Below are 21,843 nucleotides of genomic sequence, written 5' to 3' on the forward strand. Positions count from 1 at the left end.
CAAGAAAAAAATGCAAGTTGAAATATATTTTTCTCCAAATATATATATTTATATAATATATAATCTTAGTTAACTCAAGTATATACATTGTATAATAAATAATGCTTATAAAAAGAGAAATTTTCTGAATATAAAATAAAAAAAAATCGACCTCTACAACTTTATACAAAACTTTGGATACAGCAGATTGATGGAAAGAGATCTTCCATTCAGTGCTAGAATACCTGGCTACAGTAAAATAATTACAAGGCAATAAATGTTCTATTTAATATTAAATACCTTTTCTTGATTAAAAAAAACCAAACAAACAAACGAGGGATTTTTTTTTTGTTGTTTTTTTTTTTTGTTTGAAGTCAGGTACTTGGAATCTGGCCAGACACAGAATTTAATATATGCTTTTAAATAGAACGCGTATCACAAGACGGCTGATTTCTGCGCCGGGGAGGTTTCGTGGCGCTCTCCTGTGCTTTTTTCCTTTTGGGAATTTGCCGCTGCTGGGGCTGCGCGACGCCGGGAGCTGCTCGTCCAGCTCTGCAGGGGAGGGACGGACGGCCGTGCTCTGGTTCTCTCCAGGCTCGAGTGACAGGGCCCCGCTCTCCCGTTCCATTGCTCTTGGCGGGACCGTGTGCTGCTCTTTGCCAGGGACAAAGGAGGGAGCGGAGCAGAAGACACAGCTTTAACGGTGTAGGCGTATTTCTGTGTTGAATCGCTGACGCGGGAGAAGTGGTATTGGAACGTGGTTATTGGTCCTCACCGTTTGTGGAGGCGCCCACCAGGACAGAGATAATACTTACTGTTTTAATGTCAAGGGTCAATACGCCGTGAAAACGTAAGCCCAAAGTGAGGGGGATGTGGCCAAGGGAGGGGGATGTGGCCTGGGGAGCAGACGGAGGGGCGAGCGCTGATTCTTCTGCACCGAGATGGGGCGTGGGATGTCTGTGGTCACACCTGGAGCCAAAGCCCTGCTAACGGTACGGAGCTTCGGTGCTTGATGTGGACACTCAGGAACGAATTTCTGGTAACTCAAGAAACCCTGTGGGAAGGAAAGGGTCTGCCTGGGGTTGTGCTGTCGGATCAAGGTCTCCCTTCCCCATCTGCCCTTGCCTTTCTTTTGCTGGATGAACAGGCTGCCCAGGGAAGGGGTGGAATCGCCATCCCTGGAGGTATCTAAAAGCCGGGCAGACGTGGTGCTGAGGGACATGGGTCAGTGGGGGTTTGGGCAGTGTTGGGTTGATGGTTGGACTTGATGATCTTAAAGATCTCTTCCAACCTCGACCATTCTATGATTCTCTGCAGTGGTTTGAGCAAGTCTGTCTCTGCCTTGGCGAGAAAGCTCGGACAGAAATTTCTTCTTGCCATGGCTTCTGTCGCCCCGTCCATTACTGATGCTCAGAGCTGGATGCTCAGCACCGTGGTGGGTGCCCTGTCCCCAGGGAGACGCTCTGAACTCGCCCTGGGACATAAAGTCATATTAGGGAATGCTTAGTAGGTAGGTGCATCAACTGGGTGGATCTGCCCAGGTCCTCAAAAATCTCCCCTGGGCGGCTGCACGGCGAGGAGGCTGCTGGAGCGGCGACGTGTCCCCGTGCGAGAGGTGGCAGCTTCACCGCATGCCCTCTGCTCCCACCCTGGGCCAAACGCCAGAGGGTCAGCTCTGGGCTCCGGTTTCCCACCGCCCTCCTCAGGGGGATCGTTTGAGATGATTCGGGGCTGTGGGGAGCAGAGAGGGCAAAGGGGTGGTGGAAGGCGGGACTGGCTGAAGGGCTCTGTTCACCTGCTCGAACAGGTTTGTTTCTCCAATGTCACCTCCTTGGAGCAGGAAGGAAGGAGCCTGGCTCCTTTCCTCCTCCTCACCACATCTGCTGAGACCAGGATGGCCGTGCCAGCAGGCAGGGGAGCCCGTATTTGCTCAGATTTCGCTGTGTAAAATTCATTTCCACCTGAACCCCCCATATTGGCATCTATGTGGGCCAGGCCTCCGGAGGAGGACAGAGCTGGAAGCTCTCTGCAGGCTGTGAGCAGCACACGGACTGGTGTGGCTGAGCCTCGCTGGGACCTCTGCTGTCCGTCTGCTTCTCCCAGACAGTCACCGTGCCAGACAGCCCCAGAGAAGTCAGCAAATTGGGGATGTAACATGTCTGCAGCTCCAGGTTGAGCCTTGGACCTGGGTGAGCCTTGCGTGGGTGAGATGCCGAGAACCTTCCCTGCAGCGCTGGTGGGAGGGTGTCTGCCCTGACCAAGGGCTCTGGGATTGTTTTAATGCCATCCTCTGAAGCGTGAGGCCACCATGGGGGAGCTGCTCGCAGGGTTGATGGACCCCTTGGCCCTGCTCTGGAGCAGCCTCCCATCAGTTGGAGACCTACCGACGTTTACTTGCAGGTGTGGACATCGTAGACGCGTATGCACTCCTGGCAGCTGACGTAGCAGCACCAGTGGAAGATGCAGTGACACTTCTCCTTCCTTTTCTCAGTCCTGGTGTTGTGGCCACGACCGCAGCACAGCAGGTCGCAGCCGTCGATCCCGTGGGAGGTGACGTTGCACGTTCTGTCCCTCGTCCCAAAGGAGCCTGTCTCTGGGTTGGGCTCGCAAAAATTGGGGGAGTTCTCATAGTAGACCAGATCCCGCTCCGTCGGCGGCTTGAAAAGAGCGTACTTGGCCCTAAGAGTTTCTACCCATCCCCGAGATTCTCGGTGCTTTTCGACCACCATCTCGGAGGCGCTGTCATATTTATCCTTCAGGTAGTCACCGATCGCCCGGAAATCAGGCTGGGCCCACCAGCAGGTCTTGACCTCGCAGCTTCCCGAGAGACCGTGGCACTTGCACTTCAGGTGCATGTGATCCAGGATGGTCTGTCCAGGGAGAGAAAACAAGGTGGTCAGCAGAAGCTTACGGTGCCCGGCATTTGCTTTCAATCACCTGCCTTTGCTACCTGGGTCTAAACACCTGATCTGAGCTTGGTCTGGAAAGCGTTGGCCTGGGTGGTGCATGAGACCTTGGGTGTGTGGCAGAAGCATCTCCAGACAGAGATGATGCACCAGAGAAGCATGGTGAGATGGGCATCTGCTCTAATCATCTATCCAATCCCATCCAGTCCAATCCAATCTAATCCCAAGGTCCGATCCTTTCAGTGGGGTCCTCCCTGTTGTGTCTGTGTGGACAGTCAGAGCCCAGAGAAGTTGAGGGTTGAGAATGTCTCGGACACACGTGGATGTAGACCGACCCCTGTGTCCCAGCTTTGCTACCAACCCTTCGTTTTATGCCCCAAGTCTGACAGTTCGCATTAGGAGGTAAATGAAATTGTGAATCTCAGGACAGGATGTTCTCTCTTCCCCAGAAACCTCCTCTGTGTGGAGCAAAATAATCACTGGGTTTTGTTAAAATTACTAGAGTTTGGTGTTTCTTTTTTTACAGGAAGCTGTCAGTCATTAACACAAGTTAGAGGTTCAAGCTTCTACCCTTCCACCGCGGTGGCACAGAAAAGCCATATCTAGTGTTTGCTTCAAGCACTGTTTGAAAGGTAACATAGTTAAAGCGCGCTGGGTTTGCACATGACCTACAGCAGGTGGTGGCCCAGGGACCTGTGGACAGCGAGAAGAGAACAGAATATTTTGGTTGGAGGGTACAGGCAGCCATCATCTAATCCAACGAATCCCCAGGTGGGACAATGCCATAGTGGGGAACATGCAGGAAGGAGCAGTTGGGAGGAAAGTCCTCTTCGCTGTTGACCTGAGGTCTTGGGCTGTTGAGTTGGGTTTCTACGCGCTGCCTTGGGAGATCAAGGCAAATTTGCTGATGACACAAAACTGGGAGGGTTGGGTGACGCACCAGAAGGTTCTGCTGCCATTCAGCGAGACCTGGACAGGCTGGAGAGCTGGGCCCAGAGGAACCTCATGAAGTTCAAAAAGGGCAAGTGTGAGGTTGTGCACCTGGGGAGGAATAACCCCCTGCACTGGTACAGCTTGGGGGCTGACCTGCTGGAGAGCAGCTCTACAGAGAGGGACCTGGAAGTCCTGGTGGGCAACAAGTTGCCCACAAGCCAGCAATGGGCCCTTGTGGCCAAGAAGGCCAATGGCATCCTGGGGGGCATTCAAAAGAGCGTGGCTGCAGGTGGAGGGAGGTTCATCCTCCCCCTCTGCTCTGCTCTGGGGAGGCCACAGCTGGAGCACTGGGGCCAGTGCTGGGCTCCCTGGTTCAAGGACAGGGAACTGCTGGAGAGGGGACAGTGGAGACTACGGAGATGCTGAGGGGATGGAGCATCTCTGTACTGGGGAAAGGCTGAGGGACCTGGGGCTGTTCAGCTGGAGAAGAGCAGACCGAGAGGGGATCTCATCAATGCTCAGCAAGAGCTACAGGGCTGGTGGCAAGAGGATGGGGCCAGGCTCTTCTCAGTGGTGCCCAGCGACAGGACAAGGGGCAATGGACACAAACTGGAACACGGGAAATTCCATCTTAACATGAGGAAGAACATTCCCTGTGAGGGTGGCAGAGCCCTGGCACAGGCTGCCCAGAGAGGTGGGGGAGTCTCCGTCTCTGGAGACATTCCAACCCCGCCTGGCCGCGTTCCTGTGCCACCTGCTCTGGGTGACCCTGCCCTGGCCGGGGGTTGGAGGGGATGATCTCCAGAGGGCCCTTCCCACCCTGACCATTCTGTGATTCTCTGATTCTACGTTTGCTCCGGAAGCAAGGCGTGTTTTAGCTCTTCTTAATCCCCACCCATCGGTTTGGAGACAGAGGAAATGCTGTGCCCTGGAAAATAATCCTAGAAAGCTCCTGCCTGGGATTGTTGTGGTTGATTTTCATCAGGAGGAGCCAAATTGGGCCATGCATGCTGGCATGGACAACCAGCTCTGGACCTGCTGGCCACTCACCGTCCTGCCGGCCTCGTTGTTGTGTCTGTTCATGGCCGAGCGGGCGTCTGGCCGGTTCTCTCGGGCATCTGCGAATTCCCGGGACACCAGCACGCCGAAGTCGGCATCCTCGCTGCATCCCCCCCATTTCCAGCCATCTCCTGGAGGTCCTTTGTGGTGGGAGTCACAGCCGCAGATCGTGGACGTGCCCTCAGCACAGGAGCGCGTCACGGCGAAGGCCACCCCTGCCGAGGCGATGGCATGGACAAAGGCGGACTCTCGCGTGGCTGGGAATAAACAGAGTCCATGGGATTATCAGTCAACGCCACACTTTTGTTTTCCTTCCCAACCTCCTTCAGCATCATCTAAATCTCATGAACAAGCAGAAAGTTATTTTATTAATTTTTTAATAAACGTTTTCTGAATTGGGTGCTGCTGGCACCACCTCTAGAAGCAGGCAGGAGTAGGTGGGAGAGATTTGTGACCCCAGCTCTGGGTGTCACAAGCATTTCCCCCAAATACAACAGGTGCGGGATTTGGTCCCACACGGGTGTCGATGGCTGCACAAAACATCAGTAAGAGCTTGAGGGGCCTCAGGAGAGAGTTACTGGAGTAATTCCTGGTCTGGAAACCCAGAGAGGGACTCCATGCCCGGAGTTAGTCCGAGGGGAGATGGAGAAGCTCCTGTTCAGATGATACAGGGCAGACAACGGCAGAACGAAGCCTAAGAGCTCATAATGACCCTTAACTGCATCTAGACTAACCAACGTGTGACTTTGCAGCAGTGGAGTAAAACCAGCCGAGGGTGTGAAGATAACCTTGAAGTTGCTCCTTAATTACTGAACAATCCTGGAGGAAATCACAGCAGACGAGACTCGAGCCTCCCTGACTCTGTGGGTGTTGGTGTGCTCCACAGCTGCTCTGAAAGAACTTCAGCAGGCCCAAAGGAGCAAAGCTGGAGAAAGTCCTGAAAGCGTTGAATGCTGAAGAAAGGGTGAAATAAATTGCCCAGGATGCCTGGGTGGACTCGGAGCTGGGAACCGGAGCAGCTGCGGATCCTCCGTGCTAAGAGAGAAAAAATGTTTCATCAGAACAAAGACACCTGGCCAGGAGGTGGGGACAAAACAGAAGATCCGCATGCAGATGAAGGTGCAATGGGTTTGTTGAACTGGAGCATCTCTGAACATCACCTCTTCCACCTGTGACCGTGGCAGGGCCTTGGCCCTTGCCTTCCCTGGTTATTCCGTGGGGCCCTGACCTGCACTTTGGACAGCAGCAGCCAAAATGCACGTGGGTATGGGGAAGCCACCAGGAGCCATAAAGATGTTTACATTGGCTGGATGTTATAGTCACCTGGGTCTGAGAAGGACAACGAGACCAAGCAGGAGGGTGGGAAGCCAGACCAGAACTGTGCCTTCAGCCTCCCAGCTCACCTCGAGTGCCCGAAGCCAGGGAGCTGCCGTTCTTCATCATGAGCCAAAACCTCTCCAGCAGCCCTGCACACTGCCGTACCCTCTGCCGGAGCATTGTCGTGGCCCTTCCTTGCTCAGCGGTGGTTGCCATAAACACAAAGAACATCTTACTCGGGGTGGGTTGTTCTGGATGGAAATGACCGAAGCCCAGCATTGAAGCGCACCCGTGAGATGGCACCGTGGGGCAGTTCTGAATAGCACACCCAGAGCAGCCGCTGGCATGGAGCCACCAAGACAGATTTTCTTGGCCTGCTACATCCAGAGGAAACGTCGGAGATAGCTGAATAGCAGCGCTGTGAGAAGACCTAGATGACCTAGAAGACCTAGACCTAGCTTTTGAGGATGCAAAAGGAGATGACCGTGTCCACTTCGCATGGTGGCATTTTCCTGCTGTGGGGCCTGTGAGTTCAATGTCATGGTTTTGGGAGTCTTGTGCTCTGTCCGTAAGTGGACAGCAGACTGTCAGATTGTAAGGGTATTTCTTGCGTTGCAAATCTGGGTAGGTTACTCTTCAGGAGGCCATTGTAGAAGCTGTGACATGCTCTGAACTCAGCTGCTCGTTTTGCTGGCGCTCTCTCTGGTGGCCCTTCCAGCAGGACCATGGCTGACTGCTTTGAATTTTCAACCCAGACTAAAGCCCAGCCAATTCGTATCCTTTGCTCCTGTGCTCACATTGGCTTCCATCTTCAAGTAGCTTTTAATGGCCCCTGTATTCACTTCATGGTGCTTGCAGAGAGCAAGACTTCCGTTTTACTGTGTGCAAAGAGCCATATTTGTTAATTCTTGCCATAAAATGTTGTCCGTTAACACTCAGCAGCCTGGCTGCCCGTCTCTGCATCTGCTCCTGGGCTTGATTCCTCTCTCCAGAGGATGAATGGACGCAAACTCTCCCTTCCAGCTGAGGACTGACGGGGGCTGCAGGAGAGCACGTCCCGCCGCAGCTCAGGACAGCTCAGGGAGATCTCCCGCGTTAGGACACAGACTGGCAAGTCCCCAGGGTGGTTCCCTGCTCAGCTCAGTGATGGGAACTTCGGTCCCTGGACTTGGTGTCTGGGTTCTTGCAGTGGCGACCCGGCTGCTCAGCTACGGAGCTCTGCTTGGGATGTTTTTAAGTCTTTCTTGATTTGTTTTTGCTTGCTTGGTTGGCTGGTTGGGCTTTTTGTTGTTTGTTTGTTTTGTTGTGTTTTGGTTTGTTTTGAATTTTTTTACCTCAGCGTTGTACTATTTTTACTCATTTTGAAATCAACGGGAGTTTGGCCGTTGACTTCAATAACGCTGTACCAAATACAGGCTTTTTCAAGCACAGTCAATATCTCAGTCAGCTTTATCCTTGGGGACGCCTTTTGGTTGAATCATAGAATCTTCATGGTTGGAAAGGATCTTTGAGATCATCGAGTCCAACCATACACACACCAAAACCAAAAAAAGCCAAAACACCCAAAAAAACCCCCACCAAAAAACCCCACAAACAACCAACCTACAATCTCTGCCACTAGACCACGCCCTGAAGTGCCACATCTAGACGCTTCTTAAACACCTCTAGGGATGGTGACTCCAGCACTGCCCTGGGCAGGCTGGTCCAGTGCCTGACCACTCTTTCAGTAAAGTAATTCTTCCTAATATCTAACCTAAACCTCCCCTGCTGCAGCTTCAGACCATTTCCTCTGGTCCTGTCATTATTTACTTGAGAGAAGAGGCCAACACCCACCTCTCTACAACCTCCTTTCAGGGAGTTGTAGAGGGCAATGAGGTCTCCCCTCAGCCTCCTCTTCTCCAAGCTAAACATGCCCAGCTCCCTCAGCCTCTCCTCATATGCCCTGGTCTCCAGACCCCTCACCAGCCTGGTAGCTCTCCTCTGGACACGCTCCAGCACCTCAATGTCCCTCTTGTACAGAGGGGACATTGAACCGTGCTTCCCAGTCAGCCACAGTCCGGATAAGCACAGCCCCTGGTGGATGACCCTGGAGTGCTTTAACCCTACGTGCCGTCTTATAAAGATGGAGACTCTAGGTCTCTAAATCCAGAGTAGATGTTGGAGTCAATCCAGCCTCACGGCAGGAGACGGGGGGCTGCTGAAGGTAGTCGGGGGCCGTGGTGTCTGTGGTGCCATCGCTGGTGGACGGTGGCCTGGCTTCACTGCAGGAGGTGTTCCCAGCTGCCTCGTCGACCAAACGATCAGGACAATCGTCAGTGGTTGTAGGACAAAGCCAAGATTTTCTGCTGGCTCGGACCAACGATGACCCTGGAGACCATCCCCTCCTTCCAGAGCAGGAGCCACGAACCGTCTTCTCAGCTGCCCCGTGCATCCCTCATCTGCTCTTGCCTCGTGCCCAGGGAGGTCCTCGCTGCACCAGGTCTTGCTCCTTGGCCCGCTCTTCTCCGCAGAGGTGGCGTCCAGCTTCCCAAAATCAGGCATCTCAAACTGAGTGAATTTCCCCCCCTGCAGGCGATCCAAGGGGCAGCTGGTGGCTATGTGCCAGCCGCGGAAACGCACATCTCTGCTCTGCTGCAGCGGGGGGAACTGGGATCTGGATGCCAAACGTGATCCTGAACCAGGGCTGCTCAGTCCCGTCTTCGCCGGTGGGACCGCGCTGTTCATTCCGCTTGCTTTTAAGTCAAACGCTTCCCTCCTTGCCCTTCCCACCTCCGACACGCCGGCAGAGATCCAGCCTCTACCTGCCCAGGTTTTCCTTCGATACCTATCACCAACTGCTTATATGGGGAGCAGTGGGGGCCGTGGGCCGCAGGTTGGAGGTGACTGCTCCAACTGGAGTGTTTCAGCCTGACAAAGGCTATTTGGGTGGCCTGTGATCTAAAGCAGATGAGATTAGAGGAGCCAGCGAGCCCTTCTGGCCTCGGACCAGGACAGCTCGGGGGGCAGAGGGGGAGGACACGAGCCGCTGACGTCCCTTCGCTTTCCCCCCTGGGGGTGCGGGGTGCAAAAGCGATGGGCAGGGGATGGAGAGTGGCGGCAGGTGTCGTAGGTCCCTGCGCAGAGTGGGGACGCTGGGATGGGAGCCCAGCCGGGGCCGCCGTGGCCGCGCGGAGGGGTGATGCTCGCCGGCCCGGGGGGGCTGCGCCCCGCTGGCCCCCGGCACCCCCCGCCTCCGCCCGGCCGGGGGCTCTCCCCGCGACGCCGGGGCCGGGGGTGGGGAGCGAGCCGCGCACACAAACGCCTGGCCTTGAAATTCTCCCCTGGGTCTGGGCGAGGAGCCGGGAGAATTTCCCAGAGATGAAATGCGGGAGCAGCGTTCCCAGAACCAGGGGAGGGGCTGGCGAGGGAGGATTAGAGCCGCCTTGACAGTGCACCACTGCGACTGTCTCCCAGCCGGGCCCGTTACCTGCTGGGACACTCAATTTGCCATTGTTCCCGCGGTGTCACACTGTATTACCAGCATAATGCAGAATGTTTCCGCCGGCCAGCGTACCCACGGCACAGAGCACTGGCATTCCCCAGGAGCACCTCGTAGCAACGGGGCAATGTTCCCCTGTCCTGCCGTCACCCTCCAATCCCGCCAGCCCGGCTGGGAAATCCCTATTGATGGCTCTCCCCAGCCCCCCGCCACCGGATCAGAATGGCTAAAGGGCGTGTGAATGCTGCAGCGATTTGAAACGACTGCGGCGCTGGGATGGTATCGCTCGCCCTGCCTCACAGTAGGGGAGGAAGCTTAGCTCTTTCTCATCGGTATAAGCTTATTTTTCTCTCTCCCTCTCTCCTTTCCCTCCCCCTCCCTTTAAGCTGTTGAGTTTATATCAAGACGGCCCCTGATCCCACACACCCCTGTTTAGATGCAAATGACTGCGAGTGTCATGGCTGAGAAAAGCCATGGGTTATCTTGGTGCGGGTCTGCCTTTTCACAGCTCGTGTCAGGGGCTTAGCCGAGCACACAAGGACCCCCGAAGGCAGCCCGGGCCCAGCTGCCTTTTCTGCACCTGGCCCCGCCGCCGTCACGCTCCCCGCAGCCGTGCACGGCGCCATGCCGCCCCGGCGCTGCCGCCGAGAGGCCTGAGCCCCACCGGCGCCAAGGAGGATCCTCACGGAGAACCGGTGGCATCTTCCTGGAGAAGGAGAGGGAGGAACGGGTGGCCACGGGGGAAGAGCTGTTCTCCTGGCGCCCGAGATGAAAAGAGGGTGGCGAGCCCCTGGCCCAGGGTGCCCAGAGAAGCTGTGGCTGCCCCATCCCTGGAGGGGTTCAAGGCCAGGTTGGACGGGGCTTGGAGCAACCTGGGCTGGTGGGAGGTGTCCCTGCCCAGGGCAGGGGGTGGCACTGGGTGGGCTTGAAGGTCCCTTCCCACCGGAACCATTCTGTGATTCTGTGACTCCATGAAATGTATGAACTCGCCGAGGCTCCTGCCAAACTCATTCCCGCAGATCCCGTCCTGCCTGCGGCTCAGTCCCTCTTCTCCATCCCAGGAGTCGGTCTCCAGATGCCTGTGGGGTCTTCCTGCCTCATGCGCTCGCACCCAGCTCTTTCTGGGCTCTGCGCTTTAACCAAAATCGCAGACTTTATCACTAACCCGGAGAATGGCAACGGCTCGCCCTCCCAGCGTGGCAGCAAGTCCCCCGGCTGTTGGCTCACCCTTGGCTCTGGAGCAGGACTTGGCTGGGAGAGAGATTGTCTTTTAATAAAAACTGACCTTATTTTAAAAAGAAGAGGGAGGGAGAAGAGAAAGCGGGGAAAGCGGGTTTTTCTTCCTTCTTCCCTCCTTGTCCCAGACTGCACACCTGCAGTATAAATCATCTCGGAGAATTTGCTTGTAAAAACATGATCTTACCCCACGTGCTGGGGTTGGTTATTTGGGTTTTTTTGGTTGTGTGTTTTTTTGTTGTTTTTTTTTTTTTACAGCCCAGGTTAGAAAATAAGACACGCACAAAAGAGAACTGGCAGGGAGGTGATCGGTGGCCCTGGGAAACCGAAGCCTCGCCAGCTACGGCTGCCACGCGTTCTACGGCGAAAGCCTCGCGAGTCTGAGTTTCGAGTGGGAGACGTGGGAGGAAACGGGGCCGGCCGAGGCCGTAGCCAGGGTGGGCGTTCAGCGGCCCCGAATGGGAGTTTCGCCGTGCTGTATTTGCTGTTTATTGCTTTGCTGCGGATTCAAAGCCGTGCAAGATCTCGTGACATGGACCTGTTGGAGCGAGGCCAGAGGAGGCCACGAAGATGATCCGAGGGCTGGAGCCCCTCTGCTGTGGGGACAGGCTGAGAGAGCTGGGGGGGTTCAGCCTGGAGAAGAGAAGGCTCCGGGGTGACCTTGGAGCCCCTTCCAGTCCCTAAAGGGGCTCCAGGAAAGCTGCGGGGGACTGTTTGCAAGGGCACGTAGCCATAGGCCGAGGGGCAATGGTTTAAACTAGAGCAGGGCAGGGTTAGATCAGCCATTAGGAAGAAGTTCTTTCCACTGAGGGTGGTGAGACACTGGCCCAGGTTGCCCAGAGAGGGGGTGGAGGCCCCATCCCTGGAGACATTCAAGACCAGGCTGGATGAGGCTCTGAGCGACCTGATCTAGTTGAAGATGTCCCTGCTCACTGCAGGGGGTTGGACGAGATGGCCTTTAGAGGTCCCTTCCAACCCAACGCGTTCTGTGATTCTGTGATTCTGAGGGACTGCGAAAGGAGAGATCGGAGTCGTAGGGTGAAGCTGGGAAGAGAAGTGAGATGGGGATGTGATGGGAGGCCGTGGGAAGGGCAGGAATCCCTGGGGCTGTTTCCATGGGGGATGCCCTGTGCTCCCGCGCTGCCACCAACACTGGAAGCCTGGATGATGTGCCCAGAAGGAGCATCCGAAAATGGCTCGAACCTGTGTGCCACAGGAGGGTCTGCGCAGCCAAACCACCCCCCAACGGCTCCGTCGTTTTCCCACAGCACATTGCTCTTCGGACTAAGCTCTCCTTGAATGGTTGCTTCATGTTTAGCATTTTTTTGCAGTGCCTTTAAAATGAAATTATCCTCAATTTCTGTTCAGGCTGTATTAGAAATGATTTTCCATCCCATTGTTGTGAGAGCTACGCCTTTGAAGTATTTTTTCCAAAATAGCGTCAATCTACCTAAGGGAGCAGTAGATGAGATTAAGCTAAATGTTGCTCTTTGATACTTAGCGGTGAGTTCATCCAGGTAGTTACCGTAGCTTAAATACTGGCTATTTTGGGCTTAGTATTTAATGCCTCTTGGCCTAATGCACAGTGCAAACAGCAGTGGTGGTTGTCGTCTTCGCCTCAGTCTTGCTGTTAATTAATGATTCTTAGTTTGTGGGGTTACATCCCTCCCGGCGTCCTGGAAGTCAACAAGAAGAGAACACGGCCCCTGCTCAGGGCTCGTCCAGATGAAACACCCGCGATCTGTAAAAAATCACGGATCGCAGGTCTCAGTTCCAAGTTATGGGCTCAAAACTCTTGGTTTCTGTTCTTGCTGCATCCAGGGATAGACGGGACAACAGCCTGGGAGAACGCGATGCTTGAAGGCAATGGAAGAGTCCGGCAACCCTATCCCACCCTCGTCAGTGACGAGCTGTGCTGGTGCCCAGGTTCATCACAGCTAACGAGATCTCTCAGGGCAGGACAAAAGCCATTTAATTGCCAATGTTATCTCTTCCTCCAGCCGAGAGAGCAGTGGCTGAGAAGGTGACGTTTTTCTCCGCCACTACTCATGCTGCCAGCTCCGGGAATCGCAAAGGCTTTCCTGGTGCCGCTCCCGGATGAAATGAGTCCCATCCCATCTCCGCTCGTTCATTTTCAAGGCAGCAGTGAAAAGACATTAGCACATTTAACAAATGTAAATAATAACCACAATCCAATGGGTTGGACTTTGATGTATCGTTATTCGCAGATGATGCTGTTTATTTTTAACTGTTCTACTTGCAGGTTAGCGAGACACCCGAATAAATACATTTTTCAAGCTAATTGCCTGGCAGCGCTGTCTAGGAGACTGTTGGTGCGTCAGGGTTTGGTCAGGAAAGCTGTATAACAAATGTGCTCGATAATTTTTCTCCATCTGTCAGGCGGGTTTCAGAGCTACGGGTGATATTTTACTTTGTCAGCTTGGAGCGCGCGGAAATGTTGAGGCATGTCCGCACATGAGGTTGTGCTCTAGTCCCCGCAGCCGAAAGAATCTTAAAATACTCTTTGCAAATTCAAAGTTCAGTTCGCTCATTACGGGGAGGATGGTTCAAATCCAATTTTTAAGTGCTTTCACGCTGACAGGAGTGGTGGCGAGAGATTTTCATGTGCCTGAATGCTGTAACAGCTCTTTCAAAACGTGTTTAAAGTTTTTATGATTTTTTTTTATGATAGTTTTTAGGAAAAATTAAAACTTTCTTATCTTGTAAGTGCTGAAGTTTAGGACCTGCTTTTATTGGGCAGCAAGTTATAGCGCGGCAACCCTTGGTGACAACTTATTTGATAGTAAATACAACAAAAATTACCCCAAAACACATCCTGGCAGCACAGAGGGGAACTGAATCTCATGGTCCCTATTAGCACTTCAGTATGACTTTACAACCCTTTGATTTCTGCAGAGAATCACACTTTGACCCAAATGAGTCATTTCCACTGAAATACACCACGGATGTTGCAGGAAACTGTACCAGTGTCGGAAGGCTGAAGCTTGAAAAAAGTATCATGAACTGTTTATATGCAGAATATTACGGCTCTGTGAGAGAGGTTCGCCAGGAGACATGCACGCTCCAGGAGACTATTGGGAAACGTCCTAGCTTTCAACCCTAATTTCTCCAGTTTCCTAAAGGCTGTACCATAAGATTCCCGTTTCCAAAGCGTCACTGGAAAGACTAATTTCTTGGGATGGGAGGGAGAGAAGAGGAGATTTTTATCCACCGAGTGGTTCAGTTTTGCGGGAATGCTTCTTTTTAATCTCAGGTCTTGGTTTGCTAACTGGCCATCTGAGACGTGGGGTAGGTGATCTGCCACCCAAGATAACCACCACCCTCCTTTCAGGCCGCATTTGGCCGCAGGCTGGTGGTACAGGTCCCCAGCTGTCTTGGGGCCCAACATCTCACTTTTCTCAGTGTCGTGCCCAGGCTGTGACCTCATTGGGAATCCCAACTTTATCACACCTCATCAACGTGCTTCCAGTCTGCCCGGTCTGTGCCAGCGGGTCTAGAAAGGTGGCCTTCCAGGAGGATGGGATGAAGACGAGCAAGCACGTGTATTTGGAGAGAGGAGAGGGAAAATACATTTATTCCCTCTCTTTTTGTTCCTAGCCCTGACCAGTTTGGGCTCATCTGTGAAAAGATATGTTGAAATACCAAGTAAGCCTGGTCAGGACCATGGATCTCAACCACGGCTTCTCACTGGTGGGGAAACTTCTGCCCACTGGCCTCCTGGGGTAGACAGTGCATGCTTTGAAGGACCTGCCTTGACCCCAAGGAACCTGACCACGACCCCTCTTCTTGGCTTTTCCCCTGGGTCTACTGGACCCTGTTGTTTGGAAGCGCTGCGCACCCTGGGCAGGGAGGATGGAGCCCACGATTCCAGAACATGTGAGCATGGATGGGGCTAGACCTTCCCCTTCTTGTACTTTATCCTACCTGGCCCTAGTGAGAGCTCCTGGAATGGGAACAGACCCTTCCCTTATTACCCTGTTCAGTGTAACGCACCAAAAAAAAATTAGAAAAAAGAAACTGGAGAAATTAGGGTTGAAAGCTAGGACATCAGACCCTTTCCCCAGTGTGTTCCCAGTAGGACATTCACGGCATGTCCCAAAGCCAAGATGTGACAGCTCTACCCACCCTGGCAAATGTGTTCCCCCACAACCCCCCGGCTTCGCTCTCTACCTTTGTCCAGGACCGGCCCAAAGATGGCCAGGCTGTCGTCGATGGTGGTGCAGTTCCAACGGCGTCCCCGGAACTGGTGCTGGCACTCCTGGATGCCCAACTTCACCCCCTCGGCCACGCTGGGCATGATCTCAATGTAGTTGCGGCAGAAGCGGAGCTGCTTGGGGACGAGGCCGGGGATGGAGCCGCAGAGGATGGGCTGGGACCCCAGGGAGCTGTACTGCTGACCGAGTGCAAGGGACCTGCAAGGGACAGAGGACGGTGTGAGGGTTGGGAAACCAGCTGGCACGAATGGTCCTGCCCCCACCACCATCCCCAGGGGGAATTTGATGAGCTGAGGCAAACCGATCATTCAGGGAGACAAAGTACTGAAAAGCAGGGATTTTTTAAGAAAACAAGAGACTTCCTACTGACGATCTTTCACACCTGAAGACACCCTGGTCCTTTGTGGGCCCAGAGGGAAGGACTCAGCTCCTTGCATGGAGGCACCTGCAGCCGGTCAGTGTGCTCCCAAGTGTCTGAGACATCCCCATGGGGCTGGTGGATCTGACAAAGGACCTGCAAGGAGCTGTATCCAGGGGAGCAACACCTGGAGGCTGGGAAATACCCTGGTGTGTCTCAGCTGTCAGGAGACACTGATGTGAGAGCTTTTGAACTGTGGCCAAAGTGGGAAGTGTCCTGTCCAATGCTAAGTTCATCAGCAGAGGGATCATGATTTACTGGAGAGGGGCTGCTCTGGGGTCAGGCACGTCAATGCCACGCGTCCCAGGCTGTCTTGACACCTCTGCAGGTGGTCCCAGCAGAGACTGAACTACCACGGTTCCACCCTGGAGGCCTGGAGCACCTCTCCTATGAGGACAGACTGAGCGAGATGGGGTTGTTCAGTCTGGAGAAAAGAAGGCTCCGAGGAGACCTTCTAGTGGCTCTACCAGTATCTTAAGGGGGCTACAAGAAGGCTGGGGAGGGACTTTTTAGGATGTCAGGTGATGGTAGGACTAGAGGGAATGGATTAAAACTAGAGATGGGTCGATTCAGACTGGATGTTAGGAAGAAGTTCTTCCCCATGAGGGTGGTGAGACACTGGAACGGGTTGCCCAGAGAGGGGGTGGAAGCCCCATCCCGGGAAGTTTTTAAGGCCAGGTTGGACGGGGCTCTGAGCAACCTGATCTAGCGGGAGGTGTCCCTGCCCAGGGCAGGGGGTTGGAGCTAGATGATCTTTAAGGTCCCTTCCAATCCTGACAATTCTGAGATTCTATGACCCTGATGGACATCAGCCTCTAGCTGCAGCCATGAGTCGGGCAGATATGCTGGTGCATGGCAAAGGTGCATGGAGGGCAGATCTGAGAGGACCTTTTCCTACTGGTCCAAGGACCTGCCCAGCATTAAATATGTGGGTCAAATTCCTTATTTGGACAATAATTGTCACTGAAGGGTGAAGGCGCACATTTGCTTAACTGAGATACCTGCTATTGTACACAAACAAGGACAGACCTACAGCTGCTGCCTTGCCTGGGATCCAGACCATCCTGCAGTGTCCCTCCAGAACACGTGCCAAATCTGTGAATGAGCAGCCGGTTCTGCAACAGAGCGGGTGTGAGGAACTCAATTTCTTCCAGTGCAGAAACCTCATAGTGCAGATACCAGCAGAGGCAAATACTAAAGAACTTTGACTTAGTATGTCCATATTTCTCTTGTACCAGGGAGTCAGCAGCTGGACACAGGGATCGAGGTGAGGTCTTACCAGTGCTAACTAGAGAGGAAGGATCTCCTCTCTCTACCTGCTGGCAATACTTTTCCTCGTGCAGCCCTGTTCGCCTTCTTTGTTGCAGTGGCACATTGCTGCTTCATGTTCAAATTTTTGCACACAAGCACCCCCCGGTCTTTTTCTGTTGCTGCTTTGTAGCTGGTGGCCCCCCAGCCTTTACGGGTGCATGGGGTTATTTCTCCCCGAGTTATTTCTCCCCAGGTCCCTTGGTTGAACTGTGGGATGCGCCTGTCTGCCCATTGCCCAGCCTTTAGAGGTGCCCTCAAATGGCAGCTCAACATCTGGGATATCAACCACTTCTCCCAGTTTTGTTGTGTTTTTCCCTAACTCACCTGCCCACACCTGGAGATTGTGTGTGAGCTAATCAGTCAATCATTTTGTAGTCCTTAGTTAATTTGGGTTGGAAGAGACCTCAGGAGGTCTTTAGTCCAACCCCCTGCTCAGGAGAGCTCCAATTTCCACGTTAGATTAGGTGGCCTTGTTCTTCTCCAATTTGAAAACCTCCAAGGACGGAGATGCCACCGCTTTATGAGACCTATCCTTGCCTGTCCTTGTCCTGAACTGATCATCCAGCCTGGGGTCTCAGGCTGGATGCTGAGCTGACACCAGTTGGTTCAATTAGTCACGTACTAATGATTTTAGGATGTAAAGGGAATCCCAGGGTACCTGCTCAGGAGAGACGTCTCTGCTGAAAACACTGAGCGGGAAGATCCGACTCCCACCCTGGCTGGGAAGCACATGCCTCTAATCCCTGCTCCAACGCTGTCTTCTGCCACAGCTCCCTGCTCAACCATCTCTCGGCCCTGTTTCTCCTGCACCTCTCTGCCCACCTGCCCAGCAGTGGGGCAGCTGCCCGAGACTTCAGGACCGTAGCACAGCATGCGATGTTTTGACTCCATCTCCCACACCCTTGCATGGGACACACAGAAGAGGGGCAACCAGATATGGTTGGGAGGCAACACAGCGCAACGGGCAGCGCACCAGGGCTGGTTCCCAGAGCTGCCTTGTGCCTCCAGCTCCCACCGAGTGCAGTCTGACGGGGGATCTCAGCACTGCTGGGAAGACCGGTCAACTTCAGTTGTGAACAACATTGACTTCATTCTCCATCCAGCAAGGCCGGCAACATGGGGAAGAGGCAGGAGAGCACGTTGCGTTTCTCCAGACACCCACTCTCGTAGACAGACTCCAGTCTCTGGGGGATAGCACGCTGCGAGACGCTGTCTCCTGCGCGGGTTTGCACAGTGGTGGACGTGAAGTTCTTATTCAGTGTCAGAGTTTACAAGGGCCTGCCGGCAGCAGCAGTTTCTCGCAGCAGTTTCTCACAGCCGTGGTGGTGCAGCCTTGGCCCGGTGTGCTGGCCATGAGCTCTACACCATGGCACACGGGTTAATTCTGCTGTAGCTCACCGGTGTAAAACCTGGCCCAATTTTTTCATCTGGATGAGTAGCTCAATCCCTCAGGGAACCTGCAGAAATGGCCTTGAAGGAGTCAGAGCTGGAACTTCCCACAAAGTTCTGGGGAACTCCTGGGAGGACCCATCCTCCCATTCAACCACAGACTTGGCCAAATCCCTTCTTTAAACTCCTGAGCCATCTCATGACAGACTTCCCTGCCTAGAAGGCTGTATTGGAGGTGTGCAGTCGGTTTTGGTCCATCTGTTTTGAGGTTGGAGTTGCGATCTATTGTGTGATAGAGGCCCCTGGAGAAGGTGGAGGCGCTTCTTGGTTGTCCAGGTCACACACCCAGCTGGTGAAGTTGCTTACCCACATACAGGAATCCACCTGCTTTTGATGACCTGTTCCGAGATTACCCACTTTTTCCTTTTCTTCCTCTTTGCAAGGTCTCCATTATTCCTAAGTGTCTGCTTTTAATTTGCCTTGATGATGATTACTGAGAGCACCTTCTCTCTGGTCGTCACCTAATTTTCATTTTTGTTTTCATGTCAATGCACTTGTGTTCTCCCCGCTGCTGATCCTTCTTAGACAGATATAAACCATCTCATTCCTCTTGGCCCGTCATCCCCACCTCCCCAAAAGCCCTGGGAGGGCACACGGGGCAGGGCGCTGTGGCCAAGGTGCTGCAGCTCTGCCCTGACCTCCTGGGTCCCACGGACCGAGGATTTCTCTACATCGAGGCCGAGTTGTGGAGATGAAACAAATCCTATTTGAAACCCAGATCGGAGATCCCAGGGGCACATCTTGGCTCTGTGTGGCTCTAACGCAGAAATCACAAGATCTCATGGGGAGGAAGCAAATACGTGAGGAGAGGGAGTGTCACAGGGGGAATTTGGGGTAGATGGACGACGTGGACAGTTTTTAAAGCACAAACCGTAATTCCAAGGCTGGCAATTGCAGGAGCGACAGACCCCACACTTCCCTGTCTTTCTTCCAATGCTGATGTCCATCCTCGCTGCCTGAGCCTACATTTCTCTAGCTCCCACCGCGCCCAAGGGAAACAGCCATTTCGTACCCCTGCTCCGCCACCCCAGCTTCACCCGCGGAAGGCGAGAGACGCATTTTCCCAGCATCGACTCGCAGCCCAGACATTTTGCGCGCCCAAGGGCAGGAGCCGTAAGAGCCAGACAGCTCTGCTGGGCTGGGAGACTCCCCTTCAGCGCCGCGCGTACGAGTGTGAGCAGACGGATGTGCGCACAAACGTACACTTTTGTGTGCGTGTGTGTGAGTGCAGCGCACGACACAAGGAGCATGAGTGCCTATGGCAAACACATGGGAAATCCCCTTTCTCTTTCTCTGCTTAATCCCTTAAATCTCTCAGGAGTCCCGACAGTGTCTGTCAGGCCAGTGACTCCTTTTGTTCCCATCCGATAGTGCTAGACGTAGCAGAGCCGTGGACCCAGCACTCTCCAGTTGACTCTCCGTGGTTCCCGTTGGTCTGGGACGAGCTTTCAAAGCCCCGGGAGTCAATGGTCTTGTGCGGATCCTCTTCCTGCAATTCCCGGTGGGCGCATCCTTGAAGAGGTGACTCGTGTCTTCGCATTGCCTCGGCGTGGAGGGTGCTGTGCCCACCCTCTCAACTTCATCCTCCCGGCAGAGATGGCCAGCAAACTCATCTTCTGTTTGGGCCACTGGTTGGAAAGACACACGGCGTCAACAGAAATTAGACGTAGTAGTGGTTGAAACTAGCAGGATTTGGCCAGATTAAAGCTGTGCCAAAACATACGAGAAGGAGTTTTTAGGGTGAACACTGAGAAAGGTTTCCTGCCAGCGAGAGCAAAAGCAGCTGGGACACTTCTTCTTCCCTCTCGGCGGGAGACTGCGGGCTGCGTTGCTCCGAGCACTGCACAGGGCGGCACAGGCTGCCCGTCCCAGTGGGGTTTTACCGGCCGGAGACAAACCTTGGGGAGTCTCTCTCCCTGTGGAGCGAGGGGATCGAAAGCTTCGCTGGGGGTGACGCCCTGTTTGGCTGCTGTCTGGCAAGAAAGGAACTTCTTGGAAAGAGGTTTGTCCACCCTCTGCTCTGTGTGCAGGGCACGGGGAGGGCTGACCCAAAGGGTTTGCTCACACGTGTCTCACGTTCCAGTTTCAGACCCTCGGCTCTGCTCCGTGAGACCCCCTGGAGCGCTGCCTCCAGCTCTGGGGCACCAACAGCAGAAGGACACGGAGCTGTTGGAGCGGGGCCAGAGGAGGCCCCGGAGATGCTGGGAGGGCTGGAGCCCCTCTGCTGTGGGGACAGGCTGAGAGAGCTGGGGGGGTTCAGCCTGGAGAAGAGAAGGCTCCGGGGAGACCTTGGAGCCCCTTCCAGTCCCTCAAGGGGCTCCAGGAAAGCTGGGGAGGGACTCTGGATCAGGGAGGGGAGCCATGGGACGAGGGGGAAGGGTTTTAAACTGGAAGAGGGGAGATTTAGGTGAGATCTGAGGAAGAAGTTCTTTCCACTGAGGGTGGTGAGCCCCTGGCCCAGGGTGCCCAGAGAAGCTGTGGCTGCCCCATCCCTGGAGGGGTTCAAGGCCAGGTTGGACGGGGCTTGGAGCAACCTGGGCTGGTGGGAGGTGTCCCTGCCCAGGGCAGGGGGTGGCACTGGGTGGGCTTTTAGGTCCTTTCCAACCCAAACCATTCTATAATTCTATGATTCTATGAAAGCAGAGTGCCAGGAGGGGACCAGCTACCTGGCAAACAATCTGGTGTGGTTGCCCTTTCTCTTTCTTCTGCAATCCTATAAACCTGTTGCCATCTTTAATGAATTCTGTAAGCCCAGTTGGATGGGCAGGAACCTCTTTTTTTCCTGCCTCATCCCTGGAAAATATTGACATTTGTGTGAGGAGTGTGCTACAACCTCCAATGAGCTCCCAAGTGGGGCACATCTGTGCTTGCTGTGACTTTTTACTTGAAATGCAGGGAGAAAAATTCAGGGGTGTGTTGCTGAGGGAGTGTTTTCAAACTCAGCAGCCAAAAGCAGATGGATGAAGAGCAATTTTCCTTTTTTCCCACTATACCGAGGACACCACCAGCTGGGCAGGAAAGCTCTGGGTGCAGAGCTGCATGGCGCCAAGGGAACGTCTCGTGCCATGGAGCTGGACGCTCCCTGCATTGCAGCTCTTCCTTGCCTCTCCTGCGGGATCTCCCACGTAAATGTAGACATGCCGTAGGGATCCTGTGTGCCGTTTCCCTTGACAAAATTGTTATAAAGAACTTGTATTTTCATCCCTGGAGCCCCCAGCACACCTGGAGATCTGTGCAGAAATACATGGCCGGGAGCATTGCCCGGAGGATGCTGCTGGTGGTGGTGACTCCAGGGATGGAGGGAGGTCACAGCGACCGCCGTGCCCGTGGGAGAGGTAGGTTGTAAGGACCCTGTGCTCACGGACTCAGCCTTCCTTTGGCTCCCTCCTGCCCGCAGACAGAGCAGAGCTGTGCAAAGCTCCCTCCAGGGCTCTGCCATGCGGGTGCCGGGGGGCCACGACACCGTCGCCTTCTCCCTTCGTCTCAGCATCCATTAAATAACAACTGCTCTTCCTAAATGCC

At 54.1% G+C, this 21,843-nt stretch overlaps 1 protein-coding gene across 1 annotated transcript in view; it reads right to left on the reverse strand.

Moving 5' to 3' along the window:
* Positions 1 to 293: 293 nt before the first annotated feature.
* The window catches only part of WNT3 (Wnt family member 3), a 55,839-nt gene continuing 34,289 nt past the window's right edge, over positions 294 to 21,843 (reverse strand). Inside the window, exons 2-4 of the mRNA XM_063354693.1 lie at positions 15,100 to 15,341; positions 4,869 to 5,134; positions 294 to 2,849 (exon numbers count right to left, since the gene is read on the reverse strand). Coding sequence (XP_063210763.1) covers positions 2,370 to 2,849; positions 4,869 to 5,134; positions 15,100 to 15,341 — 988 coding nt within the window. The 3' untranslated portion in view covers positions 294 to 2,369. The remainder of the gene's footprint in view (positions 2,850 to 4,868; positions 5,135 to 15,099; positions 15,342 to 21,843) is intronic.

The sequence above is a fragment of the Chroicocephalus ridibundus genome, chromosome 17 (assembly GCF_963924245.1).
Source record: "Chroicocephalus ridibundus chromosome 17, bChrRid1.1, whole genome shotgun sequence".
NCBI classification, from domain to species: domain Eukaryota; kingdom Metazoa; phylum Chordata; class Aves; order Charadriiformes; family Laridae; genus Chroicocephalus; species Chroicocephalus ridibundus.